General features: G+C 38.0%; 4 protein-coding genes across 6 annotated transcripts; 1 reads left to right on the forward strand and 3 right to left on the reverse strand.

Annotated features, from left to right (window-relative positions):
• Window positions 1-581: 581 nt before the first annotated feature.
• On the forward strand, window positions 582-4,420 carry LOC133729526 (glutamate receptor 2.7-like). 3 transcript variants are annotated; one of them, XM_062157061.1, is made up of 6 exons: window positions 582-674; window positions 1,136-1,324; window positions 1,426-2,747; window positions 3,030-3,339; window positions 3,429-3,820; window positions 3,909-4,420. In XM_062157061.1, exons 1-6 carry the CDS (start codon window positions 632-634, stop codon window positions 4,197-4,199), a joined length of 2,547 nt encoding a protein of 848 aa, XP_062013045.1. In that variant the 5' UTR covers window positions 582-631; the 3' UTR covers window positions 4,200-4,420. The 3 variants fall into 3 exon arrangements, with proteins under 3 accessions (XP_062013045.1, XP_062013046.1, XP_062013044.1); XM_062157062.1 differs by lacking the exon at window positions 582-674 and adding an exon at window positions 710-837; XM_062157060.1 differs by lacking the exon at window positions 582-674 and having other exon boundaries at window positions 844-1,324.
• A 41-nt stretch (window positions 4,421-4,461) lies between these two features.
• LOC133729527 (E3 ubiquitin-protein ligase At1g63170) lies at window positions 4,462-7,367 on the reverse strand. Its single transcript, XM_062157063.1, has 5 exons — window positions 6,593-7,367; window positions 6,346-6,465; window positions 6,109-6,241; window positions 5,372-5,536; window positions 4,462-4,898 (listed from the first exon to the last, which is right to left on the reverse strand). The coding sequence occupies exons 1-5, from the start codon at window positions 7,162-7,164 to the stop codon at window positions 4,722-4,724; spliced, it is 1,167 nt and encodes a 388-aa protein (XP_062013047.1). The 5' UTR covers window positions 7,165-7,367; the 3' UTR covers window positions 4,462-4,721.
• Window positions 7,368-8,387: 1,020 nt separating this feature from the next.
• LOC133729528 (apoptosis inhibitor 5-like protein API5) lies at window positions 8,388-14,714 on the reverse strand. Its single transcript, XM_062157064.1, has 17 exons — window positions 14,578-14,714; window positions 14,319-14,438; window positions 14,051-14,212; window positions 13,712-13,811; window positions 13,539-13,604; window positions 12,715-12,812; window positions 12,545-12,619; window positions 12,156-12,305; window positions 11,646-11,711; window positions 11,480-11,545; window positions 10,659-10,769; window positions 10,471-10,560; window positions 10,276-10,382; window positions 9,878-9,992; window positions 9,733-9,798; window positions 9,534-9,637; window positions 8,388-9,021 (listed from the first exon to the last, which is right to left on the reverse strand). The coding sequence occupies exons 2-17, from the start codon at window positions 14,415-14,417 to the stop codon at window positions 8,829-8,831; spliced, it is 1,668 nt and encodes a 555-aa protein (XP_062013048.1). The 5' UTR covers window positions 14,418-14,438; window positions 14,578-14,714; the 3' UTR covers window positions 8,388-8,828.
• Window positions 14,715-25,491: 10,777 nt separating this feature from the next.
• Window positions 25,492-27,589, reverse strand: LOC133733234 (uncharacterized). Its single transcript, XM_062160883.1, has 4 exons — window positions 27,203-27,589; window positions 26,804-26,883; window positions 26,667-26,725; window positions 25,492-26,024 (listed from the first exon to the last, which is right to left on the reverse strand). Exons 1-4 carry the CDS (start codon window positions 27,500-27,502, stop codon window positions 25,720-25,722), a joined length of 744 nt encoding a protein of 247 aa, XP_062016867.1. The 5' UTR covers window positions 27,503-27,589; the 3' UTR covers window positions 25,492-25,719.
• Between the last annotated feature and the right edge of the window lie 15 nt (window positions 27,590-27,604).

A 27,604-nucleotide genomic window follows, 5' to 3' on the forward strand; every position in this document is an offset into this window, starting at 1 on the left:
TTTAGTTTAGTGACATTAGTCTCCTTTTTGTAAATCGGAGATTGTGAGTTTAACTCACGAAAAATTAATTGTTGTAATTTGAGTTTGTTCATGTAATAAAAAGAAAGAGAAAGAAGACCACCCCAAATAAATGAATAGCCAGCTTGGTCTAAGGTACATATTTTTTTTTTTGGTCTTCAAGGTACATAAATACATACATAATCTACAAAACTTTCCCAACTTAACAAAATTATATTTGGCATGACCACCCCAACTAAATGAATAGCGATGGTCAGCTTGGTCCAATGTACATTATCTACAAAACTTTCTCACTTAACAAAAAAAAATATGATTGACATGTCAAACATTTAAATAAGATGTTTGATAAAATATCTTAAAGAAATTTCGAATATAATTGACATGTCAAACATTTAAATAAGATGTTCGATAAAATATCTTAAAGAAATTTCATGCAAAGAAAAGACTACCTCATGGTCATTTCTTAAACTTAATTACTCACGGCAAATGTCGGATTAGTCTAAGCAATTACTCGTTGACATGTCAATCATATGAAAGTGATTCATGCATGATGCATATGCTAGTATGCTAGTCCTCTACATTTTTTTTTCTTTCTTTCAGAGAATGGTCAATAATGGGGGCTGCTGAACACAACAAGAGAGGTCAAACATCCGAGTGTAATGTTTCTCTTCCGACTCTCTGGATACAATATGCAAATAACAAAGAAAATTCTTTGCTCAAATTAGAACCTCACAATTGTGTCACAAATAATGTTCTTCTTGATCTTCAAGTTATAATTTTGTCCTAATAGACCAAGTCACTTTGATAAGATCTCCCTAGGTACTTTCGTCTCGACGACTTCTGCAACCATATTAGCAATTTCAATCTTTCAATGTTTCATGGAAGACCAATTCAAGCATAAAATTCCACACTGTTTATCCTGGAATTAGCACTATGTTTGCTAAAAAAAAACAGTAATCATATATATGCAAGTAATGTTGTAAAGTTTCTGTATCTGCGCTACACAATCAAAATCCAGTCATGTACTCTTCTCATTCTACAGCTAATAGAGACCAAAGGCATAGGCTCTTGTTTCCTCTGCTCATCTTCTACTTGCTATTCAATTTCTCCTATGCAGTTGAAGCTGAAGATGAAAAAAATGTCACCAACATTGGAGCAATCATTGATGTTAATTCCCGTATCGGCAAAGAACAGAAAGCTGCTATGGAAGTTGCAGCTGAAAACTTCAACAAACAGTCAGACACTCATGAGCTAATCCTTCATTTTCGAGATTCTGGCCGCGACCCTTTTCTTGCTGCTTATGCTGGTATAGTTGACATACATGCTTCATGAACATGATAGCGATCACCATGCAAGTAAGTGCATAATTTAATTTTGTACTGATGGATTTCTTTAATTTTATTGCAGCTAAACATTTGATAAAGGAACAAAAGGTACAAGTGATAATTGGCATGGAGACTTGGCAGGAGGCTATTACAGTAGCTGATGTAGTCCATAACCAACCTGAAAAAATTCCGGTCATTTCCTTTGCAGCACCAACCATAACCCCGCCGCTAATACAACGCCGTTGGCCTTTCTTGATAAGAATGGCAAGCGATGGTGCTGCTCAGATGGAATGCATTGGAGATATAGTTAATGCATACAACTGGAAAAGGGTTGTTGTAATATATGAAGATAATGGTTATGGTGGTGGTATGGGGAGGCTAGCTCTTTTATCTGAGGCTCTAAGAAATGTTGGTTCTAAGATTGAGCATCGTATAGTTCTCCCACAACTTTCTGAGTCTGATACAAATTGGGATGAACTAAAGAAGCAGCTGTTGGAGATTCCCTATGTAAATTCTCGGGCATTTATAGTTCTTCAGTCATCTTTACCAACAGTAACTGCTCTGTTCAAAGTGGCTAGGAAGATGGGATTTGTAGGAGCAGATTCAGCTTGGATAATCACAGAGAGTATTGCTAGTTTGCTTGACCCTCAGGGCAACTATGATATGGATGGTACACTGGGAATGAAGACTTACTATGACAGGGATACTACTCATACTAGTAGTTATGCCAGATTTCAGAAAGAATTCCAAACAAAGTATTCAGAAGAAGATTACTCTAAGCCAGGAATTTATGCTCTTCGAGCATACGATATTATTTCAATCGTCACACAGGCCATAAGTAGAATGCCTAATACTACTCTTCAAGAGTCATTAGCTACAATTTTGAGCAATTATTACAAGGGTTTAAGCGGGAAAATGCAACTCAAAGGAGGTGCGGTACTGCTGGATTCTCCGAGATTCAGGATCATAAATATTGTGGGTGGGAAGACAGATAACGAATTAAACTTTTGGATACCAGACTTTGGATTTTCAGAAAGCCTTGAAAAAGTATCAGACAAATACAGAAGTAATGATGGTGTTGGCAAAGTCATTTGGCCAGGGAATCCAACACTGCCCTCCAAAGGCTGGGCAATGCCCACTGATGAGAAGCCAATGAAAATTTTGCTCCCAGCTTACCACGAAAATTTTGTAAGGCATATCCGCGAGGAGAACTCAAATGAGATGGGAAAAGAGGGTTTATGTTTAGGAAAGGGAAAAGACGGTTTATGCTCAGGAAAGATATATGACGGTTTGAGTATTGATCTTTTCTGTTGCGTGCTATCTAAATTGAATTATTCCTTGCCACATGAATTTGACAAGGCCAATGGCACTTACAATGATACGGTAGAACTAGTCTATAGCAAGGTAACAACTCTATCTATTCAAATAATTTTCTTTAAGTAAAAGCATTGGTCTGCCTATTTAGACCAATCCATTAAGTAAAAGCAAGCTATGAGTCTAGTTCATATTACACAAGTGCTATGAGTAATAGTGTAATTCAGGATGAGCATTCCCACCTTCTCTTCTTTTAAATAGTCTTGTTTCACAAATATTCTGGAATCTTGTTTTGTTTCTTTGCTGCAATATTTGATTTGATTTCTGATAAAAGATTTTTAATTTGCTTATCATGTGTATCATCAAATAAAGACTTACGATGCTGTGATTGGCGATACAACTGTACTTGAGTCGCGAATTGACAAAGTGGATTTCACTCAACCATATCTGGAGTCTGGTTTGTCAATGATAGTTCCAGATATACCTGATGACAGGCAAGGATGGATGTTTTTGAAACCTTTCTCATGGAAAACGTGGGTGGTGACTGGTGGCATCTTAATCTATACGACCTTAGTAGTATGGTTCCTTGAGGTGCCAACAAATCCAGACTTCAGTGGCTCATTTAAGAGTCAGATTGCCTTTGCAACTTGGTTCACCTTCTCATCTTTGTTCTTTGCTCACAGTAAGTACCAGTATTAAACACAAGCACAAGCCTAACTATGAAAAGTTGATAGACAAATAATCTGACCTGTGGTTAATTTCATCTTACAGGAGAAAAAGTCTACAGCAACTTGACTAGAGTAGTTTTTGTAGTGTGGCTGTTTGTTGTATTGATCTTAAGCTCAAGCTACACAGCTAATCTGTCTTCAATGCTTACCATCCAACGACTGAGCCCGAATGTAACTGACATTGAAATGTTGAGGAACACCAACTCATTAGTTGGTTGCGATAGCGATTCATTTGTAGGGAATTACCTAGTGAATGTTCTTAATTTCAATCAAGAGACTGTCAAGCTAATAGATAGCAGCTACGAACCGGCAGAAATCAGAAGTAAAAAATTATCTGCTGTATTTCTTGAATTGCCGTATGGGCAAGTATTTATGGACAAGAATAAGGGCTTTACTCTCACCAAAGCCACCTACAGTTTTGGAGGCTTTAGCTTTGTAAGTGGTGTCCAAACTGTTCTTGTGCTGTTCTTTTTATGCATATGATATTGGAACTAATAAAATTCCTTTCATTTTCACAATGCAGGTATTTCAGAAAGGCTCTCCAATAGCTAGGGATTTCTCTAAGGTCATTCTAGATCTACTGGAGAATGGGGAAATGAGAAAACTTCAAGATCACTGGTTGACTCCGAAGAAACGTTCAACCAATACAACTTCCGATACAACCAATACAACTTCCGATATGCCAGAAAGCTTGCGCCTCAAGAGCTTTTGGGGTCTCTTTGTAATATCCGGGGCTACTTCCACCTTCTGTTGTATAATATCTCTTACTATCTGGCTAAAGAAGTTATATCGTGGGATTCGTGGCAATGTTTAAAACTTAACAAGCTTTGTATTAGACAAGAATAATTTAGGTAAGTTTCTTATTAAGAACATGCCAGATTTAGCCATGTGACTGTTAAGGAGTAAGACATCATCTATTGTATCATTACTAATTTCTCGGGCAATATGTATGGTAACTTGTAAGTGCTTCTCTGTTTGGTTGTAATGATTTGCATTTCAGTTTGTAAGATAACTATATGCGTTTCAAACTTTGAATCCTTCACAGAAGTACAAACACAGTGACACAGCTCCAAGAATCAAACAAGAGGAAGCATAGCTATTCTTGTAGCATTTGTATTGAAATGAGAATCATTACATGACAAACGTTTTTATTCAATATTACAAAAATATGCCCCCTATACTGAAAGATACTTTGGCAACAAAGCCTACCCTGACGATGCATCCGGCAAAATGGATCCCAGGTTCTTCAGAATCTTGTTCATGATCCACTATATATATCATATACATACGGCGAGGAAATGTACTCTGGTCACAACTATTTTACAGAGCCTTCTTTTCATACCTCTTCACTGCTACTCTGGCTAGCAGACTTCAGAATGTTGAACTTGCAGAGCGGGCAGGTGGCATTGATCTGTAACCATTTATCTATGCAGGTGCAGTGAAAATGATGACGGCAAGGAAGCTCACGCAGTTCGGTTCCATCATCATAGGCACAAAGGCAGATGCAGCATTCCTAAGATTTAAAACAAGGATTAACATCATAAGCACTTTTGTTTATAAAATTCTCATTTTTGTTCATTGATTGGCAACAAGAAAATTAAATTTTCACCCTACTAGTCTATTCCCCTAGACATACAAATGATTTGCCAGTCAAATGCCAAGGCTGGGAAATAGTGCGCAATAGACAGACTCCATTAATGAAAATGTCATGGCATGCATTCTGGGTGATAACACATAAACTGATTTCAAGTATCAGATGAATATTGTGAGAGGAAAAGTAGATTGCACGCAAAAGAAAGGCTACCGATCTTGGTATGCACAGCATATAAAGAAATTTGTGACATTGCCACATCTATTAATTGTGCCGAAACTACCAAGCTGCAGTTCCAAGACATGGGTTATATGCCCAAGAGATCTTTTGTAAAAGCTACAAACAATCACGTTGTTAGCTTTTCTAGTTAAAACGAAATGAATCAGAAAACTTACAGCATCCTCTTGGGAGAGAGCATGTTCCGTTGGTGCATCAGTGTCACATTCGGTCATTATTCCTCCAAAAGAGTCTTGGATTTCACCATTAACTTTCTCAAAATCAGATATCTTGCGGAACTTGTACTTTGGCAAATGATCGATCTCTTCCTTAGTTGCTCCTTCCTGATCACAAATAAAACATGACCAGGAAATCAGGCACTTACTAAATAGCATAAATGTGGAAGTTAGAAACTCACAATAGTTTGTTGATAAACTTTTACCAAGGACTCAAACAGTGAACTAATGAAGCAGTTGGCCCACACATAGATAGTCCAAATTTGAAAAAGAGCATCAAAGTCACAATCAATCTCAAAGGGTAAAAATCACTGCTAGACAAAAACCATCCAGCACGATGCCTTATGGAAAGGCTTATTAGACCTTTATTTAAAATCCCAATAGCACATCGACAATTTTCTCTATTCAAAAGTTTAACTGCATTGAATTGCACCAGACAACAGAAATATCTCAATACAATCTAATTGACTTTATACTAGCCTTGGGAAGTTCATATGTTTTGTGTTGCAGACCACAGTTATTTTGACCAATCAACTAACACTTATGTTCATAAGACAGACCAACAAATAACGATTTCCTTATCTTCAAGTGCAGCAGATCTCACAAACTCTAACAAATAGCTTATCAGAAACATCAACATATGATATGGAATAAAGATTAACATTTTCATAAGTACCTACCTGATCTGTCACGACATATAAGATGGCAATGATGCACGGCAGACAGAAGCAAACAGCTATACCAATGAGGGATGCAACGGCAACGCAAATCACAACAAAAACCACATCCAAAGCCAGAAAGGTGATAGTGATCCTGCAAAACATCCCCATCTCTTTGTAAGCAAAAACAAGAGACTGGCATTCACAAATGGTTTGTTTAAAAAACAGCTATGAAAAGTAGAGTTAGCTCAAACAAACCAGTATAATTGAGGGGAGTCGGTCGTCAAACTTTCACCGCCAGCAGTCACCCAGTAGAACCCAAGAATCCACCAGATAAACGAAAACATCGTGTTTGCAGACTCCAAATTCTTTGCGAAACTGCCATCAACACAATCAGAATCATCTCACACTCTACTCGAAACAATCAAAAAACTCTTCTAAAAATTACTACCCAGTTCAAAATTTCAAGCTCAAAAATCATCAAGAAAAGTAAAAAAGATTGAACCTTGTGGCACTATATTCCAAGCTCTGCTCCATTCCATAATCTTCACTCTCATCACTCCCAGAACCAGAAGAGCTCTCCCACTGAGGACTCCCTTCCTCCACGGCCACCCGCCCCACCTCCCCCTCCCCCTCCCCCACGCCCCGCCGCCGCGTGCACTCGACGCCCACACAGAACATATGCACCGCGCACTGCAGCGCGTAGCCGCCAATCCACACCCTCAGAGGAACCTCAGGGCTTTCCTCATAGCTAAACCAAAGCACGGCGAGCCCAATCCCGAGCAGCACGGCGTTCCACAGCAGGTCCAGCACCACAATGGGCCGGGAGTAGGCCCAATCACTCTGGCGCTCCTCCAGCTGCTCCGCCGCGGACTCGCGAACCCGGACCGAAGGCTCTCGAAGCCTCATGCGGCGGCCGCTGGCTCGGCGGAGGAAGCGGGCCGCGCCGCGGAGAGGGCGCGGCGGCTGGCGGATGAGGCGGCGGCTGCGGAGGAGGTTTTCGGCGAGGGAGTTGCTGAGAAGCGGCGACGAGGCGGCGTCGGAGGGAGAAGGGGGGTGTTGGGTTGAGCTGAACATGGTTTTGAGGGGTTTGGGGAAATTGGGGGAGCTAAATCATACGTGAATCGGTGGAATTAGGTGTGAAGGGAAAGGGAATTAGGGTTTGAAGAGAGTGAATTTGGGGGTTTTGGGGAGGATTTGATTGGTGTGACGGATTTGGAATACGGTAGAATTTCTAAAGAAGAAACAACTACTCCATCGTAAAGTTGACATGGACGCGGGATTAACGAAGCAACTTTGTTTTTTAAATAGGAAAAAAATTTTCATTTTTTTTTTTTTAATTTTTTTTTTTTGAATTAGATTTTTTTTTTTTCATTTTTAAAGTAGAGACATGAATGAGCTACAAGCCTTAGAATGCTTCTTCCTAAGTATATAACCCTTGGGGTTACCCGTTGCCGAATGGGAAATGCTGAGTATATTCAAAGAGTTTCTAAGCTCCGATAAAATTCTGATGTTGAGTTCGGCCATGGTATTTTATAGTTTTACGAACAGTGTTACACAAGTTGTGATTTTATAAACAGCGTCACTCTGTTTCTCAAAAGTATAAATTTCATCAAAGTTGTGATCTCATTCATTATAAACCAATGAATAACATCTTACAAATCCGATGAAAGACTGGTAGATAGAGTTGGACAACTATCACACAGGAACAAAGTGTGGCAAATGCACCACAAGGTGGTCAACTTTTTTTATTTCCAGTTTTTCCACAAATAACATGACCCCTTTTGAGCTTTATAGTTGGACAACTATCACAGGACCAAAAGTGTTCTTCCTTTTTTTCTCAAATTTCTTTTGTTCAAAACTTTCCATTTTTCTTCATTTGGAAGTTCATGGATCTCTCTGGCTTCACTTTATGGATAAAGATAGTTCGGCCAGCATGATATTGAGCCACAATCACATCACGCATGTCTGCCAACATCCTTCTGCAAAATGTACAAATTCCCACCAACCAGATTTCATATACAGCCTCATACAGTAACAATTGAAAGCCTAGATTGTACTCGTAGGTATAAATTTTCAACATATTTCAAAGCAAAAATTCCCGCCAAGTAGATTGAAAAATCTAACCAGTCCTTGGCTGAATCCAAGCCATATAGGCTCCCCTGGGGTTGATGAAGCTTCAAGGGAAATATCCACAGGACCCACTATTGTTTTTATCACAATGTGATATTCACCATGCAGACAATTTCAGTGTATGGTTGAAGCAAATAAAATTGTGCAAGAACTAACGAACTATAGTCTTTATCACAGTAAAGTTACTAATAAAAATCAACAAAACAGTAACAAGGTTTATCAGGTTCTTATGGTTTCATCATCTCACAAGGGTCACTAACAACAGTCATACAGGACTATAAGGATTATAAGTTGTTCCTCTGAAGTCAATCTTCACTGGGATGCACACACAAGATGCAGGGGCTGCTGCACTTTTTTTCCAAAGGACTAATTCAGTGCCCTAGTCCTGAGCCATTCTTCAGAGGAACAGAATAAGCAGTGTTTTAATGCACCACGAATTGAGAGAGTAATTAGCTTCCTGAACGAAACAAAACTTGTTCCTAATCGAAGAGAAGAAATCAATACATCATCAGTTCTCATATACGTATTCCTGTGGTCCATATCTCACATTCTCACCCATTCCCATTCCAGCATTCCTGAACTTTTTCTCACTGCATCACATGCAAAAGCTATCTGTTGTAACCCCTTCCTCTTCCGCGTCCACCCCACCCTCTGCCTCGGCCCCTTGTCCCGCCACTCCTTCCACCATGAGATAACCCTTCAAATGCTCTATTAACAAGCTGATGTTGTAATCCTCCAGCACCACGGCCCTTCTTTGAAGGATTGCCAGATCCATTGGCAGCATTAGCAGGTCGTTTTCCACTGCACCAAAAGGTTTAAGCAAATTAAATCAAGTTCTCGAATATGCATGCTTTCATTAAGATGGAAAATTGTTTCTATATGCATTACAGCTTTCCCTCCAAGATTTAACAGTAAAGCCTAAGGAAGATATATCAGAGTTCACACAGACGAATGGACAGAAAATGCAAAAATGCCCACAAAATAATATGGTAAGAATTCAAGAAAACAAAAAACAAATAGATGGTGATTAGTCTGTTGTTGTGACAAAGCTATGAAAAAATTACATGCATAACAGCTTTATATGATATAGAAGCTCTGATAAAAGATGGAAAAATAGGCGCCTTTCTTTTTTTCTCTCTCTCCAGCCAAGTAAAACGAGTTTCATTTTCTGTTGGCATAAGCAATGACAAAGATCGTCTTATCCTGACCTCTCTTAAACTAATGAAGCCCAAAGTTGAACAAACTCAAGAGCTATTCTCAACCACACCAAAAAAAAAAAAAACAGAAAGATTGTTCACAAAGATTCTGCTTACCCTGTGGCTGGTGTGCTTGAGGGCACAGCAGGTTTTGGCACTTCTTTCCAAGATAGGTTGATGCTCTTGTCTCCAATAAATGAAGGTGTTTTTGAATGCAGTGCCTAAAGATTTCAAATTATTCAAAGATCAGTTAGAATGTTCACATGTATTTGTAACCATGTATTCCAAAAATTCTCAAACATTTCATTCCCTTCACCTTTGTCATTGCCAATATGTTATTGCAGGTTCGCAACCCAGTTGTAGTATTCTGCTTTTCAGTTTTCTGCACATCATAAAACAAACTTTTTAAAAATAATTGCTATTAGAATCTCCAGAAGAATATCCTTATAATTAAAACTCACGATGTTGTCCTTTGCTTCATCAGATTTTGCAGCTGCCATCGCCTTGTTCTTTTCGGCCATTCCTTGGGTTAATTTCTTCATGGTAGCCCTGGTTAACTCCTCCACATAACTCAACCTGTTCAATCAACCCATAGCAGTTTCGGTTAAGGTGCAACAATGAATTAATGCCAACTTTTATGACTCAATTTCAAAAATAAATAAATAAAATTTTACATGACAATTAAAGGCCAAGCCTTTTCAATGAATGAAAAATCTTTTCTGCTGTTTTCCTGAAGGAGAAGGTTGGCAATGCTTGAGCCTAAAATTACCCCATAGGCTCAAGCATACTGGACATTGCCATAAAGAAAGAATGGTATAAACTAGACTATGCAATAAACTACACATAAAAGGGTAGATACCTCTCTGTGAATTCCTTATACTGCTCTGTAAAGTCCTCACCAAGCCTATCTGATGGTTGTCCGGTTACTATCTTGTAACCGCATAAACTGTTGGTAGCATTTGGAACCTATACAATAAAGCAATCACGTAAGAACGACATGATATTTGTTTGATTCATAGGTAGTGACAAAAGGTGTTCCCTAGAAACCCAAAACCTTGTGAGCAAGATGGTGAAATGTGTACAACAAGCATTCGACATAAGTGAAGTTGAACTCCTCTCCAGTCTTTCTCCGAGGCATGTTTTTCTGAAAAAAAAAAAAAGAGAGAACAAAAGAACATTATATATATGATAATAGATAAACAGCAATGAAGCATACACATCAAAGTTCAAGTTTTATGGTACCTTTAACAGCTGAACCACAGAAGGAAGAATCTGACGTGAATCTTGTGGTGTGGTGAATGGTGCAACTTCTGCAAGGGCCTTGAGCAAATCTAGCCTTCGTTCATCAGGAAGCTGATAGAGAGAAATAATTTTAGAATCAGCATCCTAGGTTTGACATTGGAGAACCAAAAAAAAAAATCACCATAAAGACAGCAGCATCAGAGATAAAAGAAACACTGTTAAGTATTCTATGAAATATTCTATGAAAAACACTACAAAACGACTGACATGTGTTTACTTTTTTAATCATTAAAGGTACTATTATATTCGTCATATAACTTTCCTATTCCTATTCACCATATTGTCTCTTGTTTTCACTTCAGAATTTAGCAACCACTTCCAAGTACTCATAACTAAAGAGTAGCAAAGAGAAGAGTATAAGGAAAGAAATTAGATCAATATAAAAACTTTTGGCTTCATATAGAAAATAAAGCCACAACCAAACTCTATTTAAGTAATTGAGTATGAATTCTAGAACATAAGGCGACAAAACAAGATTAGAGGCCCAATGCTCAAATAATACAACCTCCAGTTAGTATACCAAGTATATAGGGGAACCTTATTATTGTAAAATTGATCTCACATAAAAAATATATATCTATGTACATACATATATCTATATATACATTATATATTTCACATGATAAACTGTTCTACATTTTAAATACAAACACATTTTACCTTGATTTCAATCTATGAAAACTAGATTAATAAAATGCTTAGCCAAGAAACTTGACATGCATGCTCAAAGGGTATAACAGGAAGTTGAGTTTAGATGTTACCTTATCTGAAACAGGAAGGATGTGTTTGTTCAGATAGTTGAGGAATTTGCTGCTTGATGCACCTCTCTATATAGGAAATATGAATTGAATAAAAAGGGTTGATGGTCAGAAACATTAAACATCAAGATCATATAAAGGGAGAAATCTATGATAGTAGAGATCATACCACAATAAATGGCAGAGCCATAAATAGGCAAGATATCAACCTGTCGATATGGTCTGCATCTGATACCTGTATGCCAACCATTTTGCACTTAAGTTGTTAAAAGCACCATAATGATTAAAAGGGAAAATACAGCATAGACAACCAACTACAATCTTAAGAAGAGAAAGTAGAATAGACATGGTTCTAAGATATGTTGCTGTTACTTCCATCAGCCTCACTTTTGTTTTCTACCACTTCTAATCAAACAGGGTAGTATGACTTTGATTTATAAGAAATCAAGACAAGGGGGTTCCTCCAGCCAATTCTTTATCATCCTGATTGCCTAGTCCTAAATCAGATTCGATGCATTGCATTTGGGGATGAGAAATGAGGGAAATCATCTTATGGTATTGGTCAATTAAAGTACCAACATAAAAAAACCACTCGCTCCACATCACTAGGCAGTAAAATTTGCATGATGAACTTGCTTACTAGCTACTATTTCATATTCTTTAATAAACAAGAACTTACATTGAATTGAGCATCTAAATCGGCTTGTCCTTCAATAATTCCAATAAGTTCTACCATCCGTTCTTTCGGAGCTTTCTCCCCAAAGATGCTCAGACCTTTTAAAAAGTCCATAAACATTCTAAACTCTGCTCCAGTTACATCTTCTAAACTCTGCAATTGAACTCAATCATTATTAGTCATACATCTAACAACCTTAAAACAGAACAGTGAAAAAAATCATAATTTTCACATGGTTTTTTCACTGGGTAACATAAGGAAAAAGGACCACATGTCAGACTGAACTGACAGCATGGCAATCAAAAGGTCTAGGTGACTTTCACAAGGTACTAAAGAAAGAAAAGGCACCTCTAAAGTTGCAAATATACTTAATTGAAACATCATGAACGCACCTTTTTTATCAAGTCAGTAATATGCCTCTCCATTTCCTCCTGAGGCTTCAAAACTTCAGCTTTAATAGGAAATACCTACAATTGAGAATAATTAACATCTGTTAACATCACGATATTCATGATAACAATCATAGTATTCTATTGGGCCTTACTCAAAGTGGTCTTCTCACCTTATCTCTGATAAAGCTTAGGACTTTCTCACGAATAAGATCCTCTTGGCCAGGTTCATCAACACTTCCAATGTGCTTGAACAAGGCTGTCAAAGAAGCTGCACATTCAAGAAGGCAAGATATATCATGAAAGATAATTTTTGAGAAGTTTCAATAATTGAGAACATATCAGGGGATGCAATGGACAGTGAGTGGATTAGGCTAAACCAACATCCAATGGGAAACACTACAAATTCTCATTTGTATTCTAAAATGTCCTTCAAATAAATAAAGCTAAATACAGTTATGAAGTAAGGTATACAGACTAGAAGATAAACTTCTCATCTTCCCACTGAAATACAAGTTAAAACAGCACACCATAGAAAGCCCCATCCTCAAATATTAGTATAACAGTTCACTCACAATTGGTGGGTAGGACAGGACAACCGTGCCTAGGCAGCTTAGTAAATCAACTCATAGTAAAAGGCAAGCCTAGGCAACCACTATTTCGGCTTAGGCCAAAATGGTCCAGAATGCAACTTAGGCCACCAGATTAAAATAAGTTAACTTAAACGGGCCAAGAATAATAATTCTGACAACAAAAGTTTTATGACACTCTTGAATAGACATAATGATTACACATCTTCCACCATTAGCATATCATTAGCATATGTTTACATTACTTGCCGTATTCAATTTTATATAATATGAAGACTTTGTACAAATTCTTGTGTCTTATTTATCTATGTATACAAACTTCATCCTACAATCCAAAGACATGTCTTATATCCAATTTATCCAATAAAAAATACTCTTTCAGTAACTCAGAAACAGATCATATTTACCTTTCACATCCTGCCTCAAAAGGGCCATAAGAGCCTTATGCACAGCATCACGCTCCACAAACTCATCTAAAAAGCATCAACAAATACAAACATCAGATTCATATAAAACAATCAATATACTCCTGAGAACACAGTCCTTTTCCTACTACCACCAAAAAAAAAAAAAAAATTACCAGCTTGCAGGAGTTGCACAAGAATGTCTACAATCTTCGAGATGTGTTCAGGGGTGTCCTTGCAGAAAAGGGGAAGCCCCCGAATAGCTTGCACTCGAACCTGCACATTACAATGATCAAAAAGTCAAACATAGAACCGAATTGCACAATCCATACGACCCAAATGACAGCAATACAGCAATTATGATACACATATCTTTTCAACTATGTCACACTGATCTATTTAAAGACACAATCACTACATTTTCTAAAGCAGAATCCCACAATTTCCAGTTACCATATACAGATAGCTAGCACCTATTTCATTCAATTAAGCTGTGTATGTAAACATTAACTGACCCCAAGCTCTTCTTCTTCAATCAAATCAAGATGAGTATCTATCGCCGGCGATGAAAGCTCCGGGAAGAACTTGAAGAACCTGGGAATAAGCTGTGCAGCCAGCTGCTTGGCCTTCATGCTCGTCTTTGCCGCACTGATAATCGCCTCGTAGTCCTTGACATTCTGAAACCACAGACAATTAAAACCCCCATTACGCTAAAACCCAAAACCCTAAAAAAGAAAAACCCTAGAAAGGAGAAATTAATTGAATTGAGGAGAAAAGGAGGACCTGGGATTTGTCCTTGGACTCGTTGAGTCGCTCGCCGAACTCGTAGAGCTTCTCGATGTGCTTGGCCTCGTCGGAGGGGTCAGCTGCTGGCGCCGCCATTGGTAGGGCTCGGAGAAGAAGCTGAGCGAAATTGGGAACAAAAAATTGTAATAATAATTAGAAATCGAAGAAGAAGAAGAAGAAGAAGGTGTTAGAGAATATTTCATAGTAGAATTTGAAAAGAGGTTTTTGGGGGGCCGTAGAGGGGTTTGGGATTTACCTACTGGGTTTTGGGAGTAAGAGAGAGAGAGAGAGTGAGTGAAACAGTGAGAGGAAGAGAGAGAAAGTGACTGGAGGAAGAAGAAGATGATGAAGAAGCCGCGGGTTTTGATGTGTAAAACGTAGATGGGAGTGACCCCTTTATCTGCTTCCTATTTTAAACGTCACCGTTTTGTGAAAGGTAATAATCGTAATATTTCGTATACCTTTACAAGTGCTGCTCACCAATTCACCAAATGAATAATTTTTAAAGAATTAGTGAATCTGACGGTTAAAAACAACTATACAGTTTTATGTTGTTATAATTTCATTTTTTTTTTTTTTTTCCTTTCAAAAAAAAAAAAATTCATTTTTTTAATTTAATACATGTGGTTGAGATACATTTGTCTCTCACAGTCTGTATTTTAGTAATATACTAAAATATAGGCCCAATGTTTTCTATTTAGTGAAATACTGAAAATAGTAAATTTCAATTTACTCCATAATTTATAATCAGTTAATCATTATGCAATTTACTTTTCAATTTTTATGACAAAATAAAATAGTTTTCAATTTCGATAGTCTTGAGAGATTGTCTTGTAAGTGAGTTCCGTGATCGACTCATATTGATTTTCGCTCAAATGAAAGACGAGATTTTTATAACTAAGACACAAATTTAGTCGAGCTTTATGGCCCTAATTGTCCAATTGGCCAAAGACGTGTAGCCACATGTGTTTGCACTCGACGAAGAATCTAACTGATGATTACATAAAAGTTTTGTTAAAATTGAGATGGTATTGTGACTATGAGGCAATTCATTAATATTTTGTCCAATATTGAAAACAAAAAAAAAAAAAAAAAAAACTACAAACGAGTTGTTTGACAAGATAAATCGTTTGACCAAGCTATAGAGCTCCCTAATCAAGAGAATAAGACATACAATAAGATGTTTTTTCCCGAGTATTAGTGTTCCAACTAAATTATGGCAATAGAAAACGTAAACCATACCTATATTATACGTGTATACTAAAATGTACTTTTATGCAAAAATCTTTATCACAAATAGAAGAGATATGCTCTCACAAGTTCTCATAACTCGGTGGTTCACCGAAGAGACTAAGAATTGACAGATAAATCACAATACAGATGTTTATGATGATGACCTTAAGACTCATTTTAAGTGGAATGACATACAACACAACGATATTCTCGAAATTCTATAGAGAACGTGTTAGGATCAAACCCTAACCGAGCAAAAATGCAAAGAGAAGGAAAAATTGAAAGCAAGAAAACTCTGAAGATATATTGATCGATGAAAAATTAGTGGGTTTACAAGCAGGGATTTATACTCGGATGGCTAAAGGGATAAGGCCACGTGGCGAACATGTGGACGTCCCAATTAACAAACCCTAATCACACTTAACTAGAATTAACAGAATTAAGAACTCACGTGCCTAGCACGCACACGACTAAATAGTAAAGTCAACATATATTTTCTAGAGTGAACAAGAGAACTAGAATAGGCTGAGATCATAACAACTCCATCCCTCCTGAAATAAAGCTTGACCTCAAGCTTCAAAGTCTGGGAACCTATGCATTATTTCAGCAGCCTACTCCCAGGTGGCCTCCTCCACAGCAGTACCAAGCCACTGAATTAGCCATTTCGTTACAGGGGCATTACCCTTTTTGAACATTTTCCTGTCAAGTATCTTGGCTGGATACCACCTTGGGTTGTGGGGATCAACATTTGGTGGCAGATGAGCAGACACCACTGCAGCATCTCCAATCTTCTTTTTTAGTAGAGAAACATGAAACACGGGGTGAACCTTGGCTGAGCTAGGTAGCTTCAATTTGTAAGCAACTGGACCAATTTTCTGTTCAATCAAGAATGGGCCATAGTATCTAGGAGCAAGCTTATGGACCAATCGTTTCTCCACTGAATGCTGCCTATATGGCTGCAACTTCAAATGAACCCAGTCACCTTCAGTAAAGGACCTCTCTGTATGATGTTTATCATAGAAATTCTTCATCCTACATTGAGCCACTTGGAGGTTTCTTTCAAGATGGCCAACAACTCATCTCTTGATTGTAACTGACTGTCAACAGCATTTACTGCAGTCGAGCCCGCAATATAGGGCCATTCAACAGCTCATCTCTTGTTGTTATGATCTCAGCCTATTCTAGTTCTCCTGTTCACTCTAGGAAATATATGTGGACTTTACTATTTAGTCGTGTGCGTGCTAGGAACGTGAGTTCTTAATTCTATTAGTTCTAATTAAGTGTGATTAGGGTTTGTTAATTGGGACGTCCACATGTTCGCCACGTGGCCTTATCCCTTTAGCCATTCGAGTATAAATCCATGCTTGTAAACCCACTCATTTTTCATCGATCAATATATCTTCGGAGTTTTCTTGCTTTCAATTTTTCCTTCTCTTTGCATTTTTGCTCGGTTACGGTTTGATCCTACAGAATGAAACAAAACTCTTGAAAAAGCTAGATTAATTGTACGATGCAAAGCTTATTATTGTGATCAAAGGACACTAAAACTTACCATAAAGTTGCTTTACTCATATAGATCACCCGTATTAATGTTTGTTTCAGTAACCCATTTATGTTCAATAGACAAACCAAAGAAGAGAAATCCCGCAAAAGAAATTCCCACATAATTTACTTCGAACTTCTCAAAACAAATGGTGTGCCTCATAGGCATTAAAATTTCAAGTCAAGTGTCTAAAGGACCTTACTTTCTTTGGGCTATCAAAACACTGATGTTAATACAACCTAATCAATTAGAAGATTGACTTCCACAGAAACAATACCTCAAGCATGAAATTTTACCAACCTTGGTTTTTAAAATATTCGCCAATGATTTTAATTCCCTCCTAGGTCGACTTCGTCATCCTGAAACTATCAGGCATATCTATGTTTTTCACCTGCACAACATTGGGTTGGAATTTGACAAGCGCTACTACCTCCTTAGTGCTAAATTTGATGATCCTCACTATCTTCATTATATCTGTTCTAAATCCAAGAATTTGGACTCACACAACCCCATCAAACGTCTCAAAAATTAGTTTCTCCAAGGCCTCCTCATGTTTGAAGGATTAGGGTCATCCATCAGTTATAAGCAACAATGTGTGACGTAGATCTTCTTCAACATTGATCCTTGAAGATTTTTCCCAATTGGCTAATGACACGGTACCTCTTTTTATGGATATTCAAACAATCTAATGACAGAGTAGCTGCCTGAAAATACCTTCCGATATCGAGATCACAAAGGCCAGCAAGCACAACACATTGCTTCAAAACGTCAATGGCGGCTTCATTGGGTTTGTTAAAATGATGTTCCTTCTTCAATTTCTTAAAGTGTTCGAGAGCTTTCTTTCCACTTGATCCACTCACACTAACTTCATTACCGTGAGTGTCACAACTATCACCCATCCATTTAGATCCAACTAGGAACAGTGACGTTGTCCGGCTCAAAATTCTCTTATATCCATTAAGCCTGATCTGAGCAGGATAGAGTCATCCTTAAGTTATAAGGAACGTTCAATAGCTTTCCAAGCTCCCAATCCGCTTGCAGTAAGAAAAGTTTTAGATCCACGCACATTATAATAAGAAAAATCACCTTCCACATATTCATATCCAATTAAGGACAAAATTCTTTTTTTTTTTCATGATACCCATTCAGACCGATAAGTGAAGGAAATATCTTGTTTGTCCCAGCCTTCTCCATATCATCAACAACTTTTTAGAGCTCGTTCATTATCTCTAATGTATCTTTATCATGTCTATCATGATGGTAGTCAGTCAACCCTGAACCTATTATACTATGCTTAAGAACAACAATTTCTTGCTCATCCATCTCAAACAGAATTTTTTTCACAAACTCCTTCAAATGTTCAACAACTTTCCAAGCTCTCGATATGCTTGTAGCAAGTTAAGTTTTAGATCCACCCACATTATAATAAGAAAAATCACCGTCCATTATCCTGATCTAATTAAGGACAATACACTTTTTTTCGTGATACCTATTCAAACCGATTAGTGAAGGAAACATCTTGTTTGTCTTAGCTTTCATCCCAGCCTTCTCCATATCATCAACAACTTTTTAGAGCTTATCCGTTATCTCTAATATATCCTTCTTCTTCTTTTTTTTTCTTTATATATTCTTTATCATATCTATCATGACGCTAGTCAGTCAACCTCGAACCTATTATACTATGCTTAAGAACAACAGTTCCTTGCTCATCCGTCTCAAACAGTTTTTTTTTTTTTCACAAACTCCTTGAAATGTTCAACAACTTTCCAAGCTCCTGATCCGCTTACAGCAAGAAGAGTTTTAGGTCCACCCACAGTATAATAAAAAAAAAAATCACCTTTCACACATTCATAGCCAATTAAGGACAAAACACCTTTTTTTCATGACACTCAATCAGATCGATTAGTGAAGGAAACATCTTGTTTGTTCTAGCTTTCATCTCAACCTTCTCCATATCATCAATAACTTTTTGGAGCTCGTCCATTATCTTTAATATATCATTCTTTTCTTTTACTTTATTCTTTATCATATCTATCATGATGCCAGACACTTCAACATCACCAGATTTTGTTGCTAGATATCTATTCTCGATGTTCAAAAGTTTCTTGGCCTTGCCTATGAGTATTTGTGCAGTTCCTATTACTCTGCATCTCCCATCGGAGACAGAAAAGATGAGACATTTCCATAACATAGAAATTATAGTAGTGTCATTTGTTCTGGAACTGTAGATTGAAAGAAAGTTATAAAAAATTGAAAGCAAAAGTTCACAAAATAACGTGGCAAAAATTCAAGAAATCAAAAAACAAAAAGATGAGGAATAGTCTGTTATGACGAAGATATGAAAAAAATTACATGCATAGCAGATGTATACGGTATAGAAGCTCTGATGAAACATGAACAATAGGTGATTTTTCTTTCTTTCTTTCTCTCCAACCAAGTAAAACGAGTTTCATTTTCTATTGGCATAAACAATGACAGAAGTCATCTTATCCTAACCTATCTTAAACTAATGAAAACCAAAGTGGAACAAATGCAAATGAGCTATTCCCAAAATATGGGAGTACTAATACCAAAAAGAAGCCAGAAAGATAGCTAAAAAAGATTCTGCTTACCCTGTGGCAGGTGTGCTTGAGGACACATCAGATTTTTGACACTTCTTTCCAAGATAGGTTGATTGTCTTGTCTCCAATTGTTTGGCTTGACCAAGAAGGCTTGCAAACGATCTCTTTTGCTGTGTGCGCGGCGTGCCAACACCGTGGGGTGCGATTGTCGGGGATGTCTCTGACCTGACTTCTTACTCAAGTTTGTGGACAAAGAGAGCACCAACTTCGTCACAAGGTTCTTTTATATGCCTTACGGATAAGGACTTTCGGTGTGATCTCTAGTGTCAATACTCAGTGTTGTAGACTGAGCAGAGCAATCACTGGAAAGATGGACAAAGCACAAAGGTTGCTAAGGCGTTCTTGTTTGAACCCAAAATAAGCATTTTGGCCTGACAATGCATGTCTTGGAGAAATTGAACCAATGTCAGTGGCTCAAGCTATATATTGTCGACAAGTTCGAAATATATTATTTAGAGGCTAAATAAAGCCTGCCTGCAGAATTATGGAAGATTATGCGAGCTGCAAGAAAAAGAAATGATGGAAGCATGAAAATGAAAAGTCAACTTTAGCACATTTTCCTACTTCCGCTAGGAGAAACCGAGCTAAACAAGGAAGGAGGGGCGGCAGACTAACCAAACGAAATCTAAATGAGCTAAAACTTTCTAGATTAATTCTAGACATCCCAAGGATCATTTCTTATGAATAGTTCAAGAGCTAGTTTGGAGTGGAAAACCTTCATTTCCTCGGTCCAGTTTTCTGAAAGACAAAACTGGAAAACCGGACCTGCAAGGGGTCCAGCAGCGTTTCCGGCCCAACCACATGGAAGTAAGCTAAGGTAAAGTACCGCGACTACAACAGTTATGGCCAGCCAAGCAAGGGTAACGCCCTCGCAAACCAGCTAAGCTAAAGTCACGCTTTGACAAGTTCTCTCTATTTCCCGGTGATTTCGCTCTGCTCGACCTACAACGTTGAGTATCGACTTGGTGACACAAGACAAAGTCCTCTAGCACGAGGCACAGAAGACCCCCATGACGAGGTTGGTGCTCTCCTCGTCTACAGTCGCTCGAAATAAGTCAGGTCAAGGGACACCCCCGACGACCGCACCTGAACGGTGCTGGCACGCCCACGCCCACGCAAGAAAAGAGACTGTTGACCAGCTGCAACAAAACTGGAGCCAAACAGTTCCTTAACTTCTCGGTGTCAAGGCACTCCTTGACTATCTCTGGGTTCAACGTAACTTGAGGGTTTGCTCCAGGGGAGGCTTTGATAATTTGTAGAGATTAGTTCAGTTGTGTGTGTGTTTTTGTATTTCGTCTTACTTGATTTCCAAGCATCTTCAACATGCGGATTCACCTTCCTAATAAGAGTTAAACATTGCCAAGACATCTCATACTTAAAAGAATAAAGATAAGCTATGTTTTAGGTCACTCATCCAATCAAAAGTGTTTTGAGTCTTGATAAAATATCATAGGTAACAATAGATTGCCTATGTGACATAGCTATCTTCCACGCAAGATAATTGCCTTAGAATCCAACTCTTGGATATGCATGTATTGCATATATATTCCTTGTTAAATGCAATTAATGATGATTGTATCACGTCCATCACACCTTAATTGCAACACATGACTATCCTTGATAATTAACTTGCATAACCCACATAATCTGAGCGATTGGTGCAGCTGCCATATTAATATCCCCTCCCCTCTTGCACAATCTTTGTAAGCAAACCAACTGTCTTTAATTATCAAATATTTGATAATTAATAATAAGGGAAAATGATCATTTACCCAATTTTGGGGTTAATTAACCCCACTTACCCAAACACTCTAAGAGATTATTTCCCTAATACCCAATTAAGTATTTTTTTTCTTCATTTTTATTTATTTTTGGGACAATTTTGCCCTCTTCTTCTTTGTCACTTAGAGAAAGAAGTCATTGGAGATCTTGCTTGACTCTGGTGACCAGTGGCTTGCCGCGGCCTCCGGCGACTGGTTACCGGACTCTGGCGACCGGTGACCGGAATCCGGCTACCGGTCACAGGAATCTGGAATCCGGCTACCGGACTGGTGACTGGATTCCGGCATCTGAATTTATTGCCCCCTAATAATACACAATAACCATATTATTGCTCCCCACTAATCAAATTATTGCCTCCTAATAATAATATTATTGCCCCCAATAATTATATTATTACCCTCCAATAATCATATTATTGTCCTCAAGTGAATTGCATAAACACCCAAAACCAAAATGAATACACTACAGACACACTTGATTCACTTTTTTTTTTTCTTTTTTTTGCTTCCCTATTATCGGAGCTCACAGTATACCAATAAAAAAGTGCTCTGGGCACCCACCGGAGTGTGAGGCCAGTGCAGGAGTGGTCGGGGCGTGGTTGTGTAAGGGGAGCGGAGTCGAATCGGGCTGGGATCGAAATCAGATCGGCGTTGGGGCTGAGTTGTGGCAATGGGCCTTGGATCGGTGGTTTGGGTGACGGCGGCGCTCGGAGTTTCAATTCGAATCGGGACGCAATCGTTGGATCGGTGGTTTGGGTGACGGCGGCGCTCGGAGGTTCAATTCGAATCTGGATGCAGTGCTCCGATCTTGGGGCTGGCTTGGGGGACCCATGACGGTTGAGATCGTCTCTAATGGCGGTGTTGGCCGGAAGCCGGAGGTGGGGCGCCGGAGCAGCCATGGCAAAGAGAGAGAGAAAGTCTGGGAGGGGAGAGAGTCTGAGAGGAGAGAGTTAATGAATAAGGGCAAAACTGTCAATAGATGTTAGATTGGGTAAATGGGGTTAAAAAACTCTTGGTGGAGTAAGTGGACAATTTTTAGACTAAAATTGGGTAAGTGGTCACGACCCCTAATAATAAATCAATCAATGTTAAGATTTGCCTCCAGATTGCTTGATCTCAAAGTAGGCTTTATTTAGCCTCTAAATAATATATTCCAAACTTGTCAAAAATATATAGTTTGGACCACAAATATTGGCCTGGATTCCTTCAAGACATTTCCTTGTTAGGAAAATGTTAATTTGGGCTCAAACACCAATAAATGAAGGTGCTTTTGAACAATGTCAAATTATTCAAAGATCAGTTAGAATGTTCATGCATTCATAACTATGTATTCCAAAATTCTCCAACATTTCATTCCCTTCACCTTTGTCATTGCCAAAATGTTATTGCATGTTCGCAACCCAGTTGTAGTATTCTGCTTTTCAGTTTTCTGCACATCATCAAACAAACTTTCTTAAGATGATTGCTATTAGAAATCTCCAGAAGACACTACGAAATCTCCTTGTAATTAACTCACAATGGTATCCTTTGCTTCATCAGATTTTGCAGCTGCCATCGCCTTGTTCTTTTCGGCCATTCCCTGGGGTAGGACAGGACCAATGACTAAAATATCGAGTTTCGAGGAAATATCGATAGTCCCGAAAACAGAAATTTCGACGGAAATTTTGAGGATATATTGATTTTGATAAAAAATCAAGAAAAATATGAAAATTTTAAGTGAAACTTTTGGATATGTTTGTTTTATCAGTTGTCTACTATATATGAAAAGAAAACCTTGAATAAACATTGTTATATAGTAATTAGTAACATTGTTACTAAGTATTGATATGCAATTAGGTATGCAAATAAAGTTAAACCCTAAATCCAATTAAGTAAATTAAGGAATGTATTAAGATACCAAATATTAAAAGTAGTAAATGTCAATTAATTAGAACAATAAAATAAACAATAAGAACTAAATGGTTAGGTAATATTATTATTACTTACCAAAATTATAGAGTGAAGAAGTAGTGAAAGAAAGAAGAAAGAAACTTTGTTCTTTCGGTGCAAGGAATAAGTGGAACCCTAAACCCTATTTATAGAAGTTCAAAATTTAAATGTTGTTGTAAATTTTTTGAAAATTTGGTAAATAAAATTCAAAATGTAATAGATTGTTCCATGTTAGTTATTGATTGGACATGCACCTAAGTTTTCAGATTCGTAGGCTAATTGAACATATATTAGAATGGTGCAAAAATAACATGAGTGTATGTACAGCAGAGTTGGCCAAGGCTCTCAAAGAGTAATGGAGTGACCAAGGTTCGAGTCTTGGTGATTTTGTTGATTTTTTTATTTGAAATTCAGTCACGGGCCACGTGATGGTGATGGTGATGGTGATGGTGATGGTGATGGTGATGTTGATGTTGATGCTGCATCTTGCATGTGGGAAAGGGTGGTGTTGACTTTGCATCTGGAGAAAGGTAGAGTGGGAACGGGGAAGAGACCGAAGATTCCAGAAAAATATCGCGATATTTCTGGAAATTTCCAAAATATCCGTCGAAATCTATACGGAAGGTTACAAAAATTTTGACAAGTGAAAAAAACGAAAATTTCGGGGAAATATTGCCGAAAATTTCAATTTTTTAGTCCTTGGACAAGAAAACCGTGCCTGAGCAGCTTAGTATATCAACTCATAGTGAAAGGCAAGCCTAGGCAGGCAGTATTTCGACTTAGGCCAAAATGGTCGTTTTTAATTTTTTCACACTTTTCAAAAACTTTGTCGGTGGTGTGCATGTGATAAAAGTGTCGGTGGAGTTTTTAATTTTTTCACACTATTCAAAAACTTTGTCGGTGGTGTACATGTGATAAAAGTATCGGTGGAGTTAAAAAAAAATATTCGATGAACAGTAACTGACTGGTGACCCTGACCCAACGGGTGGAAGCAAAGATCCAGTAGCAGTGAATAGTTTCCTGCCCTGGTGACCTGGTAAGGGCCAAGAATGATAATTCTGACAACAGAAGTTTTATGACACTCTTGCATAGACATGATGCTTACATATCTTCCACCATTAGCATATGTGTACATTACTTGCAGTATTCAATTTTATACAATATGAAGACTTTGTATAAATTCTTGTGTCTTATTTATCCATGTATACAAACTTCATCAGTTCATCCTACAATCTGAAAGTGGGCCCCATGTCAATTAGGAACTTGTCCCCGAGTTCAAAGCCTAAACGGAAAGGTTGAGATGTTGGGTTTAGGAATCAATTCATTCTGAAAGTGCTTTGTCTATTGAAAATATCCTCACAATTTTACAATAGTCGCATATTATCTATAACAGAAGTATTGCCAGACACCCTAAAAATATGTAAGACCAAAAAATGCATTTTGTGATACTTCAAGTAACGTATGAAGATTTTACCCCTCTAAGTTGTAATGTTTTAGCACAGCTTCGATAGATCGATAAGTACATGAAAGTCGTAAGAGGACCATCAGTAAGGTTCAAAGCCTGGAAAGAAGGCCATCTCAAAAGCCTACATAGCAAAGGCTTTGCTGTTGCAGACCAAACGATCCCAGTGCCAATGCCAATTTCAAAAGGATCACCTTGTGCTATGAAGTACTGAAGGATCAAATTACCCGGAAATTCTTCGACTCTCCTCTAAGACTGAGAGTACCAAGAGAGATCTTCATTAGTATCAGCAACAGCAACAGTATCAACATCAGCATTACCGTGATTGGCAGCAACCCGATGAACATTCCATGTTGATGCAGATATTGCTGTTTTTCTCATCTTTTTTGCAGCACCCCAATGAGAAGACACTACATGATTGCATGCTAATGCAATTTGTTTTTCATCTGATTGATAGAGGTTTCAGGCCCTTTCTTTCTGTTGCTGGTTGGTTTTCTTTAGTTTGTTACTCTAAGATGTAATCTTGGCTGCTACAGAAAACTTTTTCTCGAAAACATTGGTAAATGCAACATAATCTCAAGAGCTGAACAAAGGCATGATGGAACTAACTCGTAATCTCAAGCTTACTGTATAAAACAGCAAATCATCAATCCACAAGTAAATGAAAAAAGAAATCAGAATCTCCAGGGTATGACTGAGTTTGAATTTTTTGCTACACCGCATGAGTCTCCCTTTCTTATTTGATCAGTACATCTAACAGAATGGTCAATGATATTATCAAAAACTTCTATCACTGCTATAAGGCCAAAATTCCTTTCTGTTGGGGAAATCACAGATTGGGCATATCCAGTGCTTGCAAGACATCCTTGAATTCGAAATCATGTGTTTGTTTGTTGAACCGTTCAACCAACTTGTACCTGACATCATTCAAATAGAAGGTTTGGGTGGTCTCCAGAAGCCATTTTGCTTCTGAGTCACTGAGCTTGCTGGGGAGTACAACATCGCCTCGGATAAGCACCATGTCCTTGCTTTGTGCAAATTCATTGTAATACGTCATAGTGAAGTAGGGAGTAGCTTGAGTTCCTCTTGCCTTATAATCTTCAAGACCAGTGAAAATCATGTGTGGCATCTGCACTGCAAGAAAGTTTGAAGGAAAACTAAGATACAAGACAGGCATATTGGCGTTATTGAATTCTTCTAAACAAAGAAATTTTGTTTTGACTATTTAGGTTTTTACTCTATGAATCCCCATTTTCGTTGTGTATTTCGACTCTATGTGAAGTATAGTATACACTAATAAATATACTAGAAAGCAAATTCTCAATGATTTCGAACCAAGGGCACAATGTCCCTCATCCTGAGAGGTTTCATCAGCTAAGCCTTACCTAGTTTTTTGACAACATCAATAAAGAGTGTAGAATACGAAGACAAACAAGGATATAAACTATACACGCAAGTTTAAGCATTGGTTACCCCATATTTGGTATGGTGCATATGGCTTCTACAACAATATTTACACCGTTCAGTAGCAAACGTAGGATCTACCAGTGATAACTAGAATGAGTAGCAGATATTGAATAAATAAGTCTGAATACTATCTGAAGTGTGACCCGATTGTGTATAATCAATAACCTTAATGCAGATACCAATATAGATAGCTTTCAGACACAACAAACCGAAAGAACATAGGAAAATTGGCTTAAGAAATAATTAAATCCTATCCACTGTGCAGTGAACAATCATAAATGATACAAAGACAATGATTAGAGACCAAACCTTGAGCAAACATTGTGACATAACCACTCCCTCTCCACAAAGGAATGACGAAATACCGGCTGCGAGGATACATAAGTTAACATAACAAACAGAGGAAACTCAAAAAACCGAGATCAAGCATCATGTAAGCAGTTTACCAATCTGCTGCTCTATGCTCCAACAAGTGATACAGACTCGCCTTCATTGAGGCACCAATATGTCCTCTTCCCAAGTGATACTGAATCAAACAAACTCGACACATAAATCGACATAGTAATCAAGCAACCAGAAACTACTCATTAGCTCATTACTATCAATTTCTCTGATACATAATCAATTGCGCCAGGATACCACATAAAACAGCAACTAAACTAGGAATAAAGTACAAAACTTGAAAACTCTGACGCACTAAAACTTAAATCCATAACAAAACTAGAAAGTATGGAGCATCCAAGACATAAACTTTCACGGTAATATACCAAAACCCAGTTCAGAAACACTGCAAAGATATAAAATTTGATAGAGAAATTCACATTTAGAGGCACGGAGAAGCTTACATCGTCCCAAGCTGAAGCAATGTCCTCAGGTGAGCGATCCTTAACCCTATGAATGTCAATAATGGAATCCAACGGCTTGGGCTTCAAGGGCGAGAACCCAGAAGCAAAACTTGAAGCTCTGACCGAACCAAGCGAACCCCATTTCAGAAAACCACCGGGAAGCGATTGCGTTTCTGGGTTTTGGTGAGTTTGTGGTACAAACAAAGGAGTGAAGGAGTGTTTGGGGTGAGCAAAACTAGATGAAGCGCGGTGGCTGAGGTTTGAAGCTGATGAGGTAATGATCCTTGAGGCTCTTCGCATTTTGGAGAAGTACCAAGATTGGGTTGCCCAAAAAAAAAATGGAGGAGTTTCGGAGCTCAGAGTCTGAATAATTATTGGGTCATCTGAATCCAGCAGAGGTTT

This window comes from Rosa rugosa, chromosome 2 (assembly GCF_958449725.1).
Source record: "Rosa rugosa chromosome 2, drRosRugo1.1, whole genome shotgun sequence".
Classification (NCBI taxonomy): Eukaryota; Viridiplantae; Streptophyta; class Magnoliopsida; order Rosales; family Rosaceae; genus Rosa; species Rosa rugosa.